This window comes from Buceros rhinoceros, unplaced genomic scaffold, assembly GCF_000710305.1.
Source record: "Buceros rhinoceros silvestris isolate BGI_N320 unplaced genomic scaffold, ASM71030v1 scaffold3459, whole genome shotgun sequence".
NCBI classification, from domain to species: domain Eukaryota; kingdom Metazoa; phylum Chordata; class Aves; order Bucerotiformes; family Bucerotidae; genus Buceros; species Buceros rhinoceros.
This window is the reverse complement of record NW_010430745.1, coordinates 1-17533: the sequence shown is the minus strand read 5'-3', so window position 1 is coordinate 17533 and position 17533 is coordinate 1. Positions and strand designations below refer to the sequence as shown.

Below are 17533 nucleotides of genomic sequence, written 5' to 3'. Positions count from 1 at the left end.
CTTCCGATCAGTGTGCAAAACACATCCTGACCTAACATTCACCGTTGCTGCCTGGAGTCCTCTTCTATGTCCAATACGTGGTCTGTGAGAGACCAGCTTGCTTCCCTGCTGCTGCATCAACTGGGACTAGAAATTTGCACAGTAAAGTGAAGACAGATACTCCAGGCAACCTTAGGAAAGAATTAAAAATGAAATTATGTGGCGCAGAAATAGAACAAAAAAAAAAAGAGATTAAGCAGGTTTTAGGAATGGGATAGTGGGAAGAACAGAAAGTAGCGAAGAGTCTGAGCTCTCAGAAGAGGAAGACACATAATCAGCAAGCAAGCAGCTCTGTGTCTGTTAGTACAAGGGCAAAAAACCACAAATGTAGAATTAGCAACATGTTCACCTTCAGCTTCACAAACCGTATCACTGTGAGAAATACAGCGTTACTTTAAATACCAGGTGCCTAATAATCTTCATGAAATTGCTAGATGAAATGTCAGATATATTGTCTAAAATAACTGCAACAAGCCCTACAGATTCACCCAAGACCTGAAACACAACAGATTTCCTCTGGCTAGTACTAAACCTCTCTTTATATATCTCAGCACTGGTGAATTCAAAAAATGTATTTACTTTCAATCTTGAAAGTGTCAGGCAGTAACAAATCTAATCTAAATTTACAAGGATCAAGTATCTACTTATGGAAAATGTTCTATAGGTATTGCAGAAACTGTTCATAGTTTACAGTGGCCCAATAAATGCAACAAGATGCTATGCTTGCAGATCATAAAAATGAAGTAAAAACTTAAGATTGCTGCTATGAACTTGTAACTAGTCATAACAAATCAATTTTTATCCTAGCATCATCTAGAAAAGCAATTGTAACATTTTTATTATAAAGTCTAAATATAGCAAAAGTTTTGCAGTTTGGTATCTAAAAGTGAAAATGTTAATTCTTTAATTTACTTTGAAAAAAAATATTTCTATTTTCGATCAAAAACCAGCTGAAATTTGCAAGCATTTATCTGCCTTTAAAAGGAGCTTTGAGCTACAGCTGTAATCCCTTCTTAGATGGAGAACACTGAAGCTACCTGTAAACCAAATTGCATTTTCCACACGTGACAAGGCAACTCAGTATAATAGAACCCAGGTGTTAGACTAATTTCTAATTTAACCATAAATGAAGAAAAGAGAAATATTAATCCTCAATGCCAGTTGTTGTGGTATTACAGAATCCATCATAATGAAGAAATGACCCCACTTTTCACAAAGGTTAACTGTACAAATGGTCCTGCATCAACAAAAATGTTAATTAGTTTTTGTGGCAGCAGGTAAGCAAGAGCCAGCGGAAGGAAGCTATTGTGATAGGCAGATAATTACAATGGAAGTCATGTCTTTGGTAATGACTAGGATTCACATCACATATCTTTTCAGTCACAGTACAATTTCGCTAGCTCTGTTTATGGTAATCTATGGGATTATTTGACAGCAAGGTGACACTTTGACTTTGGAACAAATTTCTTTCAGAGGCAGCACAATTACTGATATTGTGACATTCAGTTAGATACAATTCTGCTGTATAATTTTGATTTAAGGAAATGTACAAACATATGGTACATTTTTCATTAGTAAATTAAGTTCTTTGGTTCTCAATTCAGGTTTCATCATGCTAAATGCTTTGACCTTACTAATAAGTTGGAGTTGGGAGAAATTATACAGCTGTGAGTTTTTAACCATTCAGCTGCAGGATTGATAAAGAAGAAGGAAAAATTATGCATTTCAAATATGTAATTGCTTAAAGAGAAAGAATATGGGTTTACAGGCAAAGTTAATTTGTAATATAAACTCCACTACTAACAACAAATATGTGATATGCTTTTCAAAAGGGAATTCTTTGACAGTAGTTATACAAGCTATATCACATTCTAGGCCAACTTCTCAGCTGATCTATTTACCTTAATCTCACAAAACAGCTACAAATAGGAATATATTGCGGTGAAGAATCAAATCTGTGTCACCCATTCTTGCCTTTGTGGAAGGGGTGTGAAATAACAAGGAGAGGACAAGATTGGCAGCAAGAGTGGTGAGTTGCTTCTGAAGTTTCACCTTATCCTTGTCCATGGCAGTAAGTAGGGTCTTACCATAAGTATTTTATTGCAAGAACAGAGATTACAGCACCTCATCAATACTTAAGTAAAAAGTGTTCTACATTCGCTGTCACTTTCATATTATTCGCATTCAGTGATAAAAGATGTACTTCGGCAATCAGACAGCAGTTTTTAAGAAAAATGTTTCTATTTGAAATTCTTCAAGGAATGTTTTGCTCAAACAAACTCTGGCTTCTGGGATGCTCATCAGCATTTCCTCCATGTGTTTCGTGTGAGTGTTTCAGTGCCTGAACTTATGTGACTGCTCACCTAAACCACATTTTGTTACTTCACTTCTTTCAGTGGCTGACCTAATCTTCCACGACTACCTCACTTAAAATCCCTCTTGCTCCATAAAGTTATATCTTCACAAATATAGCATTGTGAGTATTGTTTTTATGGGAAAAAATTAAAGAAAGGGTGTGAATATGTCAGAAGCAAAAACTTGTTTAGAAGACAAAAGAATTTCTACAAATACGTTGCTTTACTATTAGCGTGACTCCTGTCCTACTTGTGATTTTTTTTCCCACCTTGATGTAGGTTTTTACGACCTAAAACTTATGATGTACCCACCTTCTTTGCAACTCCAAATCTGAAAGAAATGTTTGTTATTTTAAGATATGGGATCTAAGTATTAATCAAAGAACAGTATTAAGGAACTACAGACACTCTTACTATGCATGTCTGTATCATTCATTCCACTGGACTTAGGTGTAAACTAAACTTTTTTAAATGAAATTCTATTAGAAAAGTTCCCTTAGGTAATTATTTATAGTCGTGATGTGGAAAAAACCAATTTGCTATCATTATCCTGTTATTTTCACTTCTGCTTAGAAATTTATGAATTGAATAAACAACATCGAAGGCTTTAATGGGATGAGGATGTTGCTAAGATTTGATAGAGCAGTTATGTTTTCTCTCTCAAAGCAGACAAGTAGCAATCATAATGATCTTACGTTTGTAGAGTAGTTTCATGCCAAAGGACTCCGGAGTGCTTTAAAAACTCCACAAATTACATACAGGAATCTCACCATTCACCATTTAATTTCAACAGCCTCTGTTGAGAAAGGTTTTTTTAACAATGCATAGTAAAGTCTAGTTCACTTTAGGGCAAGATATGACTACTATAAAGCAGGAAGAGTCTCAGCAGGCAGAAAATAACATTTCAAATGAAAATGCAAAGATACCAGTGAAGTTAACACACTATTTAGGAAGTGTGGCACACCAGTTTAACAACTTCCCTTTTGTGTTCTGAGAGGACCATATATCAAATGACTCATTGAACAAGTCCAAGTACACTTGATGCACTCAGAGCACGGTTCTTCAAGGTGCTGAGTACCATGGTTCACAAGACAACAAATGCTAAGTGTGTAGAAATGACACGATTAAATACAAGTAAGTGCTTAAGTGCTTTACCAATCAGAACTTCCAGAGAATCTGCCTTCCTGAGAGCCTGACATCCACATCTCAAAAGCAAGATTCCTGAAGGAGAGAGCAGCAGTGAGAGGGGGTGGTATTTTTTAATTGAAGAGTTTACAAGGACAGAAACAGCTAATTCCCCTCAAAATCCTTTCTCTCACCCATTCCTTGAAATTTGCTTTATGAGGCTACAGCTGAAGAGGAAAAGGGCTCTGTTAAGAAAAAAAAAGGTATCAGAAGACTTTAAGAAAAAGCCTAGGTCTCTAAAGAACTTCTAAACAGTACTTAACCTACTCGTAGAGATTCTTATTTCTATAGACACCCCCAGCGCTAGAGGGAAGATTGTGTAAGAGAGAGTTCTACCATAAGCACTAGTTTAAGAGACATCTCAGATGGAGGCAAACATGATTGAGGACTGGTAGCTGCTGTGGCCATGGATGACGGAGGTGCATGGTGATGGAGACAGCAGGCAAGAGTCTGATAAGACTCTCAGGAGATGAGGAGCACGTCAAAGCCTGAGGAGGGTCTCAAAGAAGCAAGAAGGAAAGTCACCACAAGGAAGGATAATTTCAAATAGGAAAGTCTTATCTTAGTGTTCTCCTAAAGTTCACCCAGAGGTGCCTTAGCTACCTTTAGACAACTTCAGACTACCTGTCATCAGACACCCTACTTCTGGGACCACATCTGCTGCCTTTTGTGTCAACATTTGGATTAGAGTTAGGTTCGTTGTGTTAAAAACATCACAAAAGGTAACAGTTATGTGTCTCAAAAAAACATCTACAAAGGCCAGAATGGCAAGACATAAGCCAACTAAACTCATATACTGATTTGTAACACTTCCTAAACTCAAATCTAAAAGAAATGTTAAAGGCAGTCTTGATATTTACTTTTTTTTTTCCCCCAGGTTAAGACTGTAGCACTGCACATGCAGTAGGTGCCTTGCTTCATGGTGGTATTTGCAGCGTGCAAGTTACTTATCTGGAGTTTTTGGAAGGTGTTACTGGGTTTCTAGAAAAGTCTTCAGAAATGTGCATTTTCTACCCAAGATTGGTAATCAAAAAGGATTGTGAACAGTATGATTTCTAAAAAAAAAATCTCTTCTTATCAAGGACTCAGCTACCCAGGATTCATTGACTGTACCCAGGAAGGCTTCCTGAATCCCTGGGTCTGAAATACGGAGCACTTCTTCCTTTCTAAGCAAAAGTCGGAGGGGATTTGAACACAGATTTCCCACCTCTCAGGGAATATCCTATCAGACTACTGGTAGTCTGAAGGGAAGGAAGGGTATCTACCTTCTTCTTGGTATCTTTTTTGGCATGGAGTAAGTAAAAGTGTACGGGAACCAGAAAGTGTTGAAGTAATAGCCAGTCACCTTCAGTTAGTGGCTGGCAGGCAGAATCACTCTATTGGAGGCATCCAGAGAGGTGGAAAGAGAGCTGTTATGTTAGAGTTAGACTTTTACCTCTGCTCTAACCTAGCAGTCAGGAAAAGGAATTGAGATGGAAATGCATACTTACGACCTTCTTTTCTTGCATTCCTGGTCTTCAGGTAATTAGTCTTCTCCTCATGCCAGACCTAAGGCAGCAAGTGTGAAACCTGAGGGTAATATATATTCTGAGAAACCCAGGAATGCTTCTCAGATCCCATAAATGAATATTCAGCCCTGCCAGGAGTTAAGCTTGGTATCAGCATGAGATCTGACTGGCAATCCCCATTTCCTGCCACAGTTCCTATACTAAAAAGATGTATTCCCAAATGGTTTCCCAAATTGATGCCAGCAGAGTGTCAAATCAACATACTAAAGCCTGGCATAACATTAGCTGTCACTACTAACAGCTACCTGTGGATGTAGAAAGCTTGAGGGCAGCCGAGGAATGGAGATCACTTGCAGGAGCTGGGGTGTGGGAAGAGTAGGGGAGATTTAGTCAAGATGCATATACATCATTGGGTTTATTCATGGGCATTTGAACAGAGGTGAGAAGGAAGCTCTGTAAAAATAGGGGATTCATCTCCTCATTTGCACCCTGCTCCTGGGAACTCAGAGGTTACTCCCACCAGACCAGACTGAAGAGATCAGAGTAAAAACCACTGCTGTAGGATTAGGAGGAGGAAATTGAAAGAGGACGCTGAAACGAAATATTTCTCATTCTCACACATGTAACATCACAGATAGTTCCCCATTTTACTTCTGCCTTGTGTGTTGGAGATGCACTTTGGAAGAAGAAGGAGGTAATTACAAAAGGAAAAGAAGGGCATCCTACAACCTCTCTACAACTACCTGAAAGGAGGTTGTAGCAAGGTGTCGGTCTCTTTTCCCAAGTAACAAGCGATAGGACAAGAGGAAATGGCCTCAAGTCATGGCGGGTTTAGGTTGGATATAAGGAAAGATATCTTCACCGAGAGAGTTGTGAAGCATTGGAACAGGCTGTCCAAAGAAGTGGTTGAGTCACCATTCCTGGAGATATTTAAAAGATGTGACACTGAGGGACATGGTTTAGTGGTGGACCTGGCAGTGTTAGGTTTACAGTTCTTAAAGGATTTTTTCCAACCAAAACCATTCTGTGATTGCATGGTCCCATATTCATTCACACACAGGAAGAAGTTGAGGAGGAATGTGTTCATTGAGAAGAATCTCTCTCCAACAAGGAGAAAACAGCAGGATGAAAATGGAGATGCATTTAACTGTGCATTTAACATTTAACTGTGAAGCATTTTGCACTGGGAAGGAAGGAAGAGAACTAACCAAAATTCCTGAGTACCAAAGGCTTCCTGCTTCCTCTGCCATCATCTTCTCTGCTTGTCACCCAGCGCCACCTTTTCCCCAGCTGATGTCTTTGAGTAGGGAGAATGGGTGTAAATCCAGGAAGTGCTTAAATACTTAATACTAAGCATTCAGTAGAGCAGGACCTAAACCCAAGATCTCCCTTGATGTTGATTCCTCACCCACCTGCACATACAGTCCTATGTGCATGCCTCCTCCTTTTCTTCTTTCCATCTTCATTTCAAGAAAATGAAGGAAAATGAGAGTAATTGTTTCATTCTCTCCCAAGCTCTGAACAAAATTCTCATGTCTCATTGAAGAACTACAACCAAAACCCTCTATTGAATAAAAAGATGATGTAATATTTGTTTTCTAGTTTTCTTTTTGATCAGGCTTACAGGCAAGCTAGAGGAGAAATGCTTGCTACTGAATTTGGGTGGCATTCTGCTGGATAATAACTTCTTAGTGCTGAATTCTTCAGTTCTAGCAAGAGGTAAGACTCCCTGCACACGCCCTGAAAACTTCTTAACTTTTCATTGTATTAGAGTTGGATTTTTCTGCTTGCTGATGATTTTTGTTGTTTTCACTTATAATTGCTATTGTTCTCAAAATCAGTTTTGAAAAATTACAATCCACACATGAAGGCTCCTGTGGTACCTGGCACACATCCATGCAACTGAGCTCTACAAACTTTAAAAATACTTCTGCCAAGGAACTATTCACTGAGGTATGTCATGGCTAGTGCCTCTTCCCTAGGTTAAATAAGACACCTGAAGACTCTATTAAATTACTCACCTTTGTAAAGTTATCCCTCTTTACTATTTGGACACTGATGCTCTTTTGTTCCTTCTTTTTGATTTTGTCAGAACTTCTAAATTTTTCCAAAATAAGAGACAAAATGAAATGCAGCGGAAATTCAGGCATGAGGAATAGGAATTGAGCTAATATAATTTGCAGGATTCTGACTCCTGATGATGGGTCTTTATAGCTTGATGGTTTTGTTCTGCTACAGCCCAGTGTTTATCTAATTGCCCCTGCAAATACAGTAACACCCCTAAGAAGTTTTGAGGTGCTCTTCTAAAGGAAGCAAATATTCTGATATGATTTAAATGTTTTCAATTTTTAACCTATTTTAACATCAGAGTTATGCAAATTTGATTAAAACAAAGATTTAAACCAAATCTGAACTGCACCCTGTGTATGGACTGCAGGTGGCTTTCCACAGCAGTTTGCTGTTCCATGATCCTTCAGCTCCCTCTGCTGCTTAATCGATTCCCATATTTTTCATATTTGCGATGAGCTTTTACTCATTTCTTCTAACCTTTGTTTTGATGAGAAAAAATGATGTTGATTAAAATTGCACCTAAAGCAATGAAATGATTGCTTTAATTGATAAATAGTGTGTGTAAAGTTTCGTGTAATTATTGTCCCTCCATTGCTCAAGGAATGCTCAAGCCCATCAGATTCTTGTGACTGTTCTCTGGCGACTTGTAGTGTGCGTATTCTGCCATTATGATTTGACTTGGTGTAAACTGACATGTATCTGTTCCTTACCCCGACATTCCCTGGTTATGTAATTTTATTTCAAACTGATTTTTTCTTTTTTTTTTTTTAATTAATAATTATGTCTTGTAGCCCAATGTACTCTTTACCAACATCTCTTGCAAATACCTCTGGAATACTTCCTTTCCTAGATTTTGATCTATGAAAAATGCTAAAGAAGCGAAGCAGCAGCTTGTATACCTGCATATTCTAGTCTTTATTGCTGTATTTTCCATTTCTGAGTAGACTTGACAAAGCTTATCGCAGATAGCAGACAACTGTATATATTCAATATATATTCAAACAGTGCATTGGTCAAAATGCAATATAAATGCAAACCAACCAACCACTCATTCATTCAAGTAGGACTTTGGTTAATCAGGTATAATGAAGGGAAGGAATTATCTGCCAGGATATGTGAGAAGATTATGAAAAAATTCAGCATCATACATCAAATGGACTGAAATGGGGATTTGAAAAGCAGTAAAGGTTAAGGGAATATTAACACACAAGATTATGCTGTTCCAATGCATCTCTGATCCTCAGGGGATTTTAGAAAGCCCAGAAGGTCTACCTAGATTACATCAAAGACGGGAAGCTTAGAATTCAATGTGTAATTTTCTCTACAGGAATGTAGGCTATTATATCAATTTTTTTTCTGTTTGGATACTTGGCTATGTGATTATGTCAGTCACTGATAGAATTACCCCAAGAAAATAAGATTATGAATTCTCCATTTGAAATTCTGCAAAACTATGGAAAGCACAGGTTTGGGGAATCTTAGGCAAGATGTTACTTCCTCCAAGACAACTAGGATGACTTTCTGAGGGATCTGCATTAGTGCTTAGCCCCAGAGCAATGGTACACGCAGGTATGAATTATGATACGCTTAGGAATAAATGCAATTCACCCGTAGTCCAAAATGGACAGAACAACTCAGACAAGCCAGGATCAGACAAGATCTTTCTGGCACTGCTTGGATCTGTTGCTTTGTCCTTTGTGAGGATAGCGCTTATGGTTGAATATTTTCAAAGTATTTGCTGCTCTTCAGGAAATGGCAACACACTGCTGCCTCTTCTCAGGGGACAAAGCAGCTCCCTTTGCACTCGCCTTCTTCATGCAGCTTGTTCCCGAGTGACACCTTAGAGGCAGGCCCATTGGGCTAGAGACTAATTACATGACTGAATTCTTCTCAGGAGGAAATTACAGAGCGACAGTCAGATCTAAAAGGCTGTAGGCATATGAAATAAATAGCTAGATTGCAGGAGCCCAAAGCTACAGTCAAACAAGAGCTCCCTCAGAGGCTGCCTAATTCTGAAAGTACTTGGGAGGACCTTTCCCTTCCAGCCTTAGCACCGGTCAGGCACTTGAAAGTCCTGCCCTTCCCTTACCTGAGTAGTTCAGTGCCTCACTCCCACCCAAGTCTCACCCCCGCAGCAAATCTCGCAGTTTTGTATTGCTTGAAAAAGCTTCATACACTGACAGTCCCATTGTAACAAAACATATTCAGACACAGAACAGGAGAAGACAATGCTGATCATCATACCCAGTCCTCCACCACCAGAGACAACCAGACCATGGTTGGAGCAGCAATCCAGGGTATAAAGGGCTCGAGTCATAAAAACTTTCCCATTGATGATAAATGTTAGACTTGTAGTAAGAAAAGCCAACATCCTAGCTGTGATGTACCACATTTGGGAAAGAGAAAGCATTTAAGGTCACTCCAGTGACCTTCAACCCTGCAACAAGACAGACCATCACTTAACGTGAAATTCTTGGGCAATTCAGCCGGCTGCTCCTTGCAGGTTTGCCTTTCTCACTGGCCACTCTGCTGCAGGGGTCACTACAGGCTCAGGAAATCTAAGTTCCTGCTAACACCCCAGTGTGCAGGGTAGCTCGTAATGCACAGGCATAATTCAGATCTCATTTCTGAGGATCAGACTCACCCAGCCTTGCCACTGTCACAGCTCAGCTCAGCACTGGACTTGTCACACAGGACTCTACGTTCTGAGGCTGCAAATGTAGAACTGCGTACTAGTGCCTGAACAGCACGAAATAACATCCAGCTGCTCAACAGAAACACCAGTCATCCCTATCAAATTAATCGAGGACAATTTCCTTTCTGATCCCAAATTTGGTGATTAGTTTAACTGTGAGCACATGAATAAAATATACAAAGGTAGTACTATAACAGTTTAATATCTCAAATCCATCAGCGCGTTCTAACTCAACCTGACTCAGCCTGTCATTGTGGCCCCCCAATGCTACAGGGGAGGGCAGTGAAGAACTGGAACCATAGTTACACATCTTTGGGGGTGGAGAGGTTAAAAGACACAGAACAGCCTTTTCCTTTACCAACTTTAACAATGGCCAGGAGAAATCATGAAACACAGGATAACTACAACAGAAATAAAATGAATGCAAACACACAACAATCTAGTTTCAGTTCATCCTTTTTGGAATACTAAAGGACTTAATGTTTCTCATTCTGTAAGCAACTTTTTCCCCAAACTTTCGAGCTTTAGTATAAGGAACGCATATTCCTCATTCCCTACCTTGTTTAGAATACCTTCACTCTCCAGAGTGCAAGAGCAGAACAAAATAATTGTGGCCCTGTGATAGGGACATTCTTTTCAGAATGGGTGAGCGAGAACCTGGGCTGCAGGATGTGGATGTCCAGGTCTCCTAGGATGACTTTTGGATTTTACAATAAACAAAGAATAAATAAAATGCCTGTACCTACGGAGCTATTATTCCATGCTATTAGGCCTGAGCTCTGGGTTCAAACTGCCAGTTTGCATGGTGACCTTACCACACTATCTAAGCCCATCCAGGTACCAAGTGTCTTTTACTGTTATTTCCAGATAGTTTTAACTCAACAAGTAGCAGAGTACAGACGTTTTTTGCCTGACTAATACAATGTGAGCAAACCATGACTGGCAGATTCTTCAGCTTAGGACCCAAGTTCCACGTAGTTGACCTATCATTACACCTACAGCAGTACATTAACATGCCTGGGATGGCTTTCTGATGCTTGAGGTAGGTGAATAGAACAAGTTGTAGCAGTATTTTCAAACTTTTCAAATCTCCAAAGTGCCTGTATGCAATTATCTGGCTGAGATATTCCCAAGTCCTTGTTGATTGTTTAACCATGTCTGGTACACACGTAAGTTTAAGGCCAGACACTAGTGGTGTGCCCTGGGTCTTCTCAGTGGTGCCCAAGAAAAGGACAAGAGAAAATTGGCACAAAGTGAAACACAGGAAACTCCGTTTACAAACAAGGAGGAAAAAAAACCCAAACAAACCTGCAAGGACAATCAAGTGCTGGAACAGGTTATTCTGAGAGGCTGTGGAATCTTCTTCAGATATTCAAGTCTTCTCTGGAGATAATCAAAACCCAACGCTCCTCAGAAACATGCTTTAGCTGACCCTGCCCTGTGCAGTGTGGTTGAAACGGTAGGGTCTCCAGAGGTCCTTCTCAACCTCAGCAATTATATGCTTCTGCAGTTGTGAATACTTTACAAAGTAAAATTGACACCACCACTGCTACTCAGACATCGACATCCTACCAAACTAAAAGCTTGTCTAAAATGTTTTGCAGTTCATATGAAACAGTAACAATCAGGGCACCATTTCATCTTTTGTGGAACTAAATTTCCCAGAGTATGGATCCAGTAACAGTTACAGCAGCTATCTCTACAAACTTTGATTGCACACCCACATCTCCCTTATGTTAATGAATGGTACCTGTTGTTGAAATGCACCTTTGAGAAGAAAACATGTTTCTCTCGCATCCATGACAATGATTATTCTACCTTGTATTTGGAAATAATGGAGGAATGGGACAGCTTCTCCGAGACTTAGGATGAAGCTAGCAGCTTATTGCTTTCTTCAGTTGGACCTATCTCCCTTATAAGTATAGGAAGAAGACCATAAGCTACACCAGCACTTCGAGCACAGCTCAAGCTGGTGGGTTATTTAGCTTATTTAGCTTCTAGTTTTGAACTGATAAGCAGAACTGTCTGTCAAATTCCTAAAAAAGAGAAAGGGGTTTATGTACCTGTAAAGTTACATTAGATGAGCTGGAATTCCAAGAATTTCAGGAGGTGCTCAAAGACAAATGTGGCAGTTTATTAAATTTTGGGTTTAGCCATAGTTATTAAATCTAGACCCAAGAGCTGTAGCTCAGGTGTCCAGCTTTTAAAACAGAGTGATTAAGATCATCAAGTTTATGACTATATGTCAAAGACAGTGGAAATGTAAAGATTTTATGAAAACATACAAAGCTTTCAGAAACCAAGCCCTAGTCAGACTGAGCAGAAGTAAAAGTGCATTGAAGTGTGCGGAGCATTATGTGACGAGTCATCTTGTGTACTAAATTATCTTGCTGGAATAACAGGTGAGAAAACACAGTTTTTAGTCTCGTTCATTTACTTTGTTTACTTCCATGGAAGTTGGCTCCTGGAAAAAGTTTACAAAATTAAATGATACATTTGATTGATTCGCCCTTTCCAACAACACTGTGTGTGCAGACTGTAACTCCAGACGTTACAGAACAATCAGATATTAACATAATTTTCCACATTTTTCCCTTTACAAATTGGCATTATAGCGATCTCTGTTCTGAAAGTCTCTATAAGCACGTTTTGCATCTGTTTTACTGTGCGGGATCCTTCCAAAAGGTTCCAAATCATTGAAGCAGGCATCAAAAACTTCATCCACAGCTTTTTCTGCTGTTTCTTTGCTAACTTTTCTGACAGCCAGAATGGAACGAATAGCTCTGTCTCGTACACAAGCCTGAAGTGGGAAGCAGATAAAGACAAATTAGTACAAATATTTTTTTCTGTATTTTGTCATTATGTCCTACTACATACATAATAATTTTGTATCACAGAATACACAAGCAATGCCTGTAATACTTTTTAAAGTGCATTTTGTTCCAACTTGTGTTAACGTGTTTTAGTTTTCCATGTGAAATTAAAATGTCACGTAAGTAAAAGACATTCCTTAGAACAGGAATTAAAACACAATTTGGCATTTCTTGTAGGTATCAAGTATTTGCAGAACTTAACTTGGACACAAGAGAAAATATGTCTGAAAGAAACAGATATAAATACCCATTACTACTTTTCCAACTGACATGCTATAAAACAAAGGAATTACTCCTCTACTGGCCCTCTTTTAACAGCAACTTTTGCTTACACTTTGTCTACTACAGGATAAAGCTGTAAACCAAACTAAAAAAATCCCCAGCTACAAGCTAACTGCCACTCTCACATAAGCAAATACTTGGGACTCAACCTGTAGTCTTTCTTACTATTAAAAAGATTTATTACTATAACACTTAACACGTGTTTATTTAGAACCCTTGTCATTCTCCTTCCTCCAGTTTTCAAAGACTTTTCAGTTTTACCCACTCAGAATGGGTAAGGTATTCCCACTACATTTTCCACAAATCCTGTTTTTTGTTTGGTTCTTATTAACCATCCATAGTCGGTGGCAATGGTCTACTATATGACTAAGTATTCAGGAATGTCACTGCAACAAAAATAAAAAGGTGGAAAATAACTTATCACGAATCATTAAAAGTTATTAAAAGTTAACGAGACAAAGCAGCAAGTCCATGGCGTCTACTTCTTCCTTTGATGTTTTCAGCTATGACGTGTAGGTAGAGATGGCTCATAACGAATCAGTAGACTTCAACATGTACAGTATTTACCTGATGATGTCCTTTTAATCCAAATTTAAACCTGGCTATTTCATTCATCAGTGTACAGTCTCCACTGAGGTTAGCAGCTCGAATCTATTGAGGAAAAAAAACCACATGGAAATACAAAGTCAAAAAAAGCTGTAACATTTTTTTTTCTTCAGTATCTTTCTGGTGACTGATGGTACAGAATATTTCCAGGGCCACTTCTCCTTACTAAGAACATATTATCCCTTATATTCAGCCTCTCAGCCTCAATGAACTGCAGAGTGTTACACTATAGAACCTCTAAGTTTCTCCAAGGACCGAGTCTCACATATTGCCAAAGCTTAAATGAATGATCAGAAGAAATTATATGTATGTGTATACATTTATACACATGAACAGCTACAAGAACATGGAAAGTAATATTCTTCCCAATCTACATCAGAGGATGATACGGGAGTCAGGAAGAAAGGCAGATACCTTCCAAAGGCTACAGCTGCAGTACCCAGAAGAGCTGTAACCCATATCCCCTTTAAGAAAAGCCATATTCAAATGAGCATGCATGTTTTAGCTTGTTAACTCTCTTGTCCTGTGCATTGCCATTTCTTTTGTCTGCCAGCTGTTCCACACTCTATGCCCTCAGTTACGAAATATAAGTAAAACCAGGTTTTCTATAATTAAGTACCACAGTGAGAATACATTCATCAAAAATATGAAAGGTAAGAATTAAAAGCTGACAATAAAAATTGTTAACACTATGTAATAAAACAAGTTACCCAATTTTATGTTTAAGTCTTACATGTTTTATTCTGTACTGTGCAAAAGCGTAGGGGAAAAAGTAGATGATACTCTGTAATTCTGATTTATTGCATTGGCTTTAGGAGGCAAGATGTTGTTAGTGGGGGATCTGCTGGGATGGCTTCTGTAATAGGAGACAAGGGGCTGTCCCAGTGCTGGTCAGAGCCAGCTTCAGCTAGCTCTAACATAGGCTGGCTGCTGGTGAAAGCTGAACACATCAGCAATGTTAGTAGTATCTTCATGATGACATGTTTAAGAAAGTATAAAAACCACTACACGGCAGCTGTGAGAGAAAGGAGAAAAGTGTGAGAGAAACAGCCCCACAGACACCAAGACCAGTGAAGGAGTGGAAGCAGGTGTTCCAGGCACCAGTGCAGAGATTCCCTTGCCAGCTGTGAAGAAGACCATGGTGACACAGGTTGTCTCCCTGCAGCTTGTGAAGGAACACAGTGGAGCAGATATCCACACTGCAGTGCAAGGAAGACCATGTGCCAGAGCAGACAGACGTGCCCTGAAGAAAGCTACAACTCATAGAGAGCCTGCGCGGGAGCAGATTTTCTGACGGGAACTGTGGCCCATGGAGGACTGAAGCTGGAGCAGTCCATTCCTGGACTCTGTGCTGTGAAAAGGACCCAAGTTGAAGCAGGTCTTAAAGACCAGCAGCCCATGGGAAAGATCCACATTGGAGCAGTTTATGAAAGACTATCCTGTGAGAGGGACCTCACACTGAAGCAGGTGGGTAGCCATGAGGAGGGAGGAGCAGTGGAGACAAAGCATTATGAACTGACTCATCCCCCACTCCTCTGTGCCACTTGGAGGGGGAAGGAGACAGAAGAGTCAAGAATGAAGGAACCAAGTTCATCTTGGGAAGAAGGGGAGATGGGGGGGAGGTATTTTTAGTTTTATTTCTCGCTATCCTACTCTGTCATTAATTGTCAATAAATTAAGTTGATCTTCCCCAAGACAAGTGTGTTTTGCCCATGGCAGTAACCTGTGACTGATCTCCATGACCTCATCTTGATCCAGGAGCCTTTTAACCTTATTTTAATCTGATCCTACTGAGGAGTCATAGTCCAAGAATGGCTTGGTGGGTGTTTGGCTATCAACTAAAAGCACGTGAATACACAAGTCACATACACAAGAGGAATCCTCACTAGTCTGTGCTCAGTTTAATTTCACCTTCTAGTGCATCAATTTTTAAGGCCCTTCAAGCAGCAAATTCCTACGTCCTCTGGAATGTACGTGGAGTCATAACTGCTGCTGTTAGCAACACCACAATTAATTACAATTAATATTATAGCAAAAGACAGGTTTGCTGTTAACCAAAACAAATATAAAAAAAATAAGGTTACCATACCACTGTGATAACTACCCAACATACCAAAATTTGCAGGGGAGAAAAAGAACCCTGTAAACATTTGATTAACGTATGAATGTATTTTCATCTCTAATTACTCTCATTTGTTAATTACTCCTTCTTCTTATGGTTGCACTCACAGTGACCATATTCTACTTAACACGACACTGACTTACTAAAATTTGTGAAAACTAATTACATGTTTTCTGAATTAAGCTATTTAAGCAGACAAGAAACATAAGAGAGGACAAAATAACAGGATTAAACCAAATGAAGTCTGTGTAGCAGCATGTCTCTTTAAACATGAACTATCCCTAATAACCAACAGTAATTAATATAACGACAACACAAGAAGCATTTTAGCTTACCTCTGAACACGCTAAGTGTTTGACATTTTTAAACCAGTCGACATGTGCACGGCAGTGATCAAAAGCATGGATCAATTCATGTGCGACTACCCTATTCATATGGGATTGCTGGCGAATGTTGTTCTGACACAGAACAATCTGTAGAAGAAAAGACAATCTTTTCACCAAGTTTCAACATCTCCCTTACCTTTCAGAGACCCAACACACACAACCTACAGCATCAGTGTTTTTCAACATTAACAGTCTCTTTGTTCTGCAGTGTTCTAGTTCCAATACCATGGATAATTTTTCATTTATTTTATTTTCATGGCTTATTCAGGTACGAGCATTACTAGATAAAACACTTTAAAAAAATAAACCAAACTAGTCCTTTGAAAGAGGACATCTACCTGAGATGTGGCAGAATCAAAACCTCCACTGACACAGCCATCGCAGTTCTCACAGGAAAAGTGCCGGTCATTGAAGACAGTGCTGAAAGGCCAAAAAACCCCAAGATATATAAGGAAGACCTTGAAGAAGACCAGTAACTCCATATAACAGTCATGATGCTACACAGTAGCTGAATTAGTTTACATACCAACCAGATTGCTTCATAGCCTCAAGAAGAAGTTGAGCGTATGGATCTAGAAAAACATTGCTGCAATCAATTTCTCTACACAAAAGTTTTGCAAGTCATCTATAATCAAAACATAAAGACAGTAAAAAAAAAAAGGAAAAGGAAAAGCACTACACATGCAAATTCATACTTTGCAGTATTTAACCCTAATGCAATACAGCTGGCATCTGTTACAGCTATGCAAAGTGATACAGAATCATGATACAACTATTCAGGAATCAAGCCACCCCCAACATTATTTTATCAGTACTAGACATAGAGTGGACTATAGTGACCATTGTTTTCAGTAACATTCACAGTCAACATACATCACATAGTGAAAGAGGCATAAACGAAGCAGAAACTAACAATTCATCTCAAATTTTCAAGAGAAAGAAATAGAGAAGGACCTTCCCATAGGACAAAAAGCAGAGTCACTTTTAAAAGTCACTTTTTAAAAGGCTATTTTCTTTGTCTGAACCAAAATCAGTGTGTTCATCAAGCAGCAGCCCCCCTCCGCCGGGCCGCTCGGGCCACGTCCAGCCGCCCAGGTGGGGTGACAGCAACAGCGGAAGGGGAGCAGCTCCCGACGGAGACCCTGCGGCCCAGGGTCACCACAGCAGACCATAGCAGCGCGGCACACGGACGTCCCCGGTTCTACCTGGGGGTCCCTCCAGGCCTCCAGGGCCGAGCCTGGGCCCACCGGCGCAAGGAGAAGTGCTTACTCGTTTCCAGGGTCATCCTCAGCATCAGCTGGCACCTGTTGTGGAAGGTGAAGAAGCTGCGGACCAGGAAGCTCTGCGGTTTCTTGTTCCGGTCCGGGAAAAGCCCGTAGCCGAAATCATCCTCCTCCCCACACCGCTCTTTCT

General features: G+C 39.7%; 1 protein-coding gene across 1 annotated transcript; it reads right to left on the bottom strand.

The window, feature by feature from the left end:
- Window positions 1–12168: 12168 nt before the first annotated feature.
- Window positions 12169–17528, bottom strand: XRCC6BP1 (XRCC6 binding protein 1; the record flags this gene model as incomplete). Its single annotated transcript, XM_010143125.1, has 6 exons — window positions 12169–12651; window positions 13574–13657; window positions 16070–16207; window positions 16459–16540; window positions 16647–16692; window positions 17390–17528. Coding segments are annotated over 6 exons (693 nt in total), but the record flags the coding sequence as incomplete, so codon positions are not given.
- Between the last annotated feature and the right edge of the window lie 5 nt (window positions 17529–17533).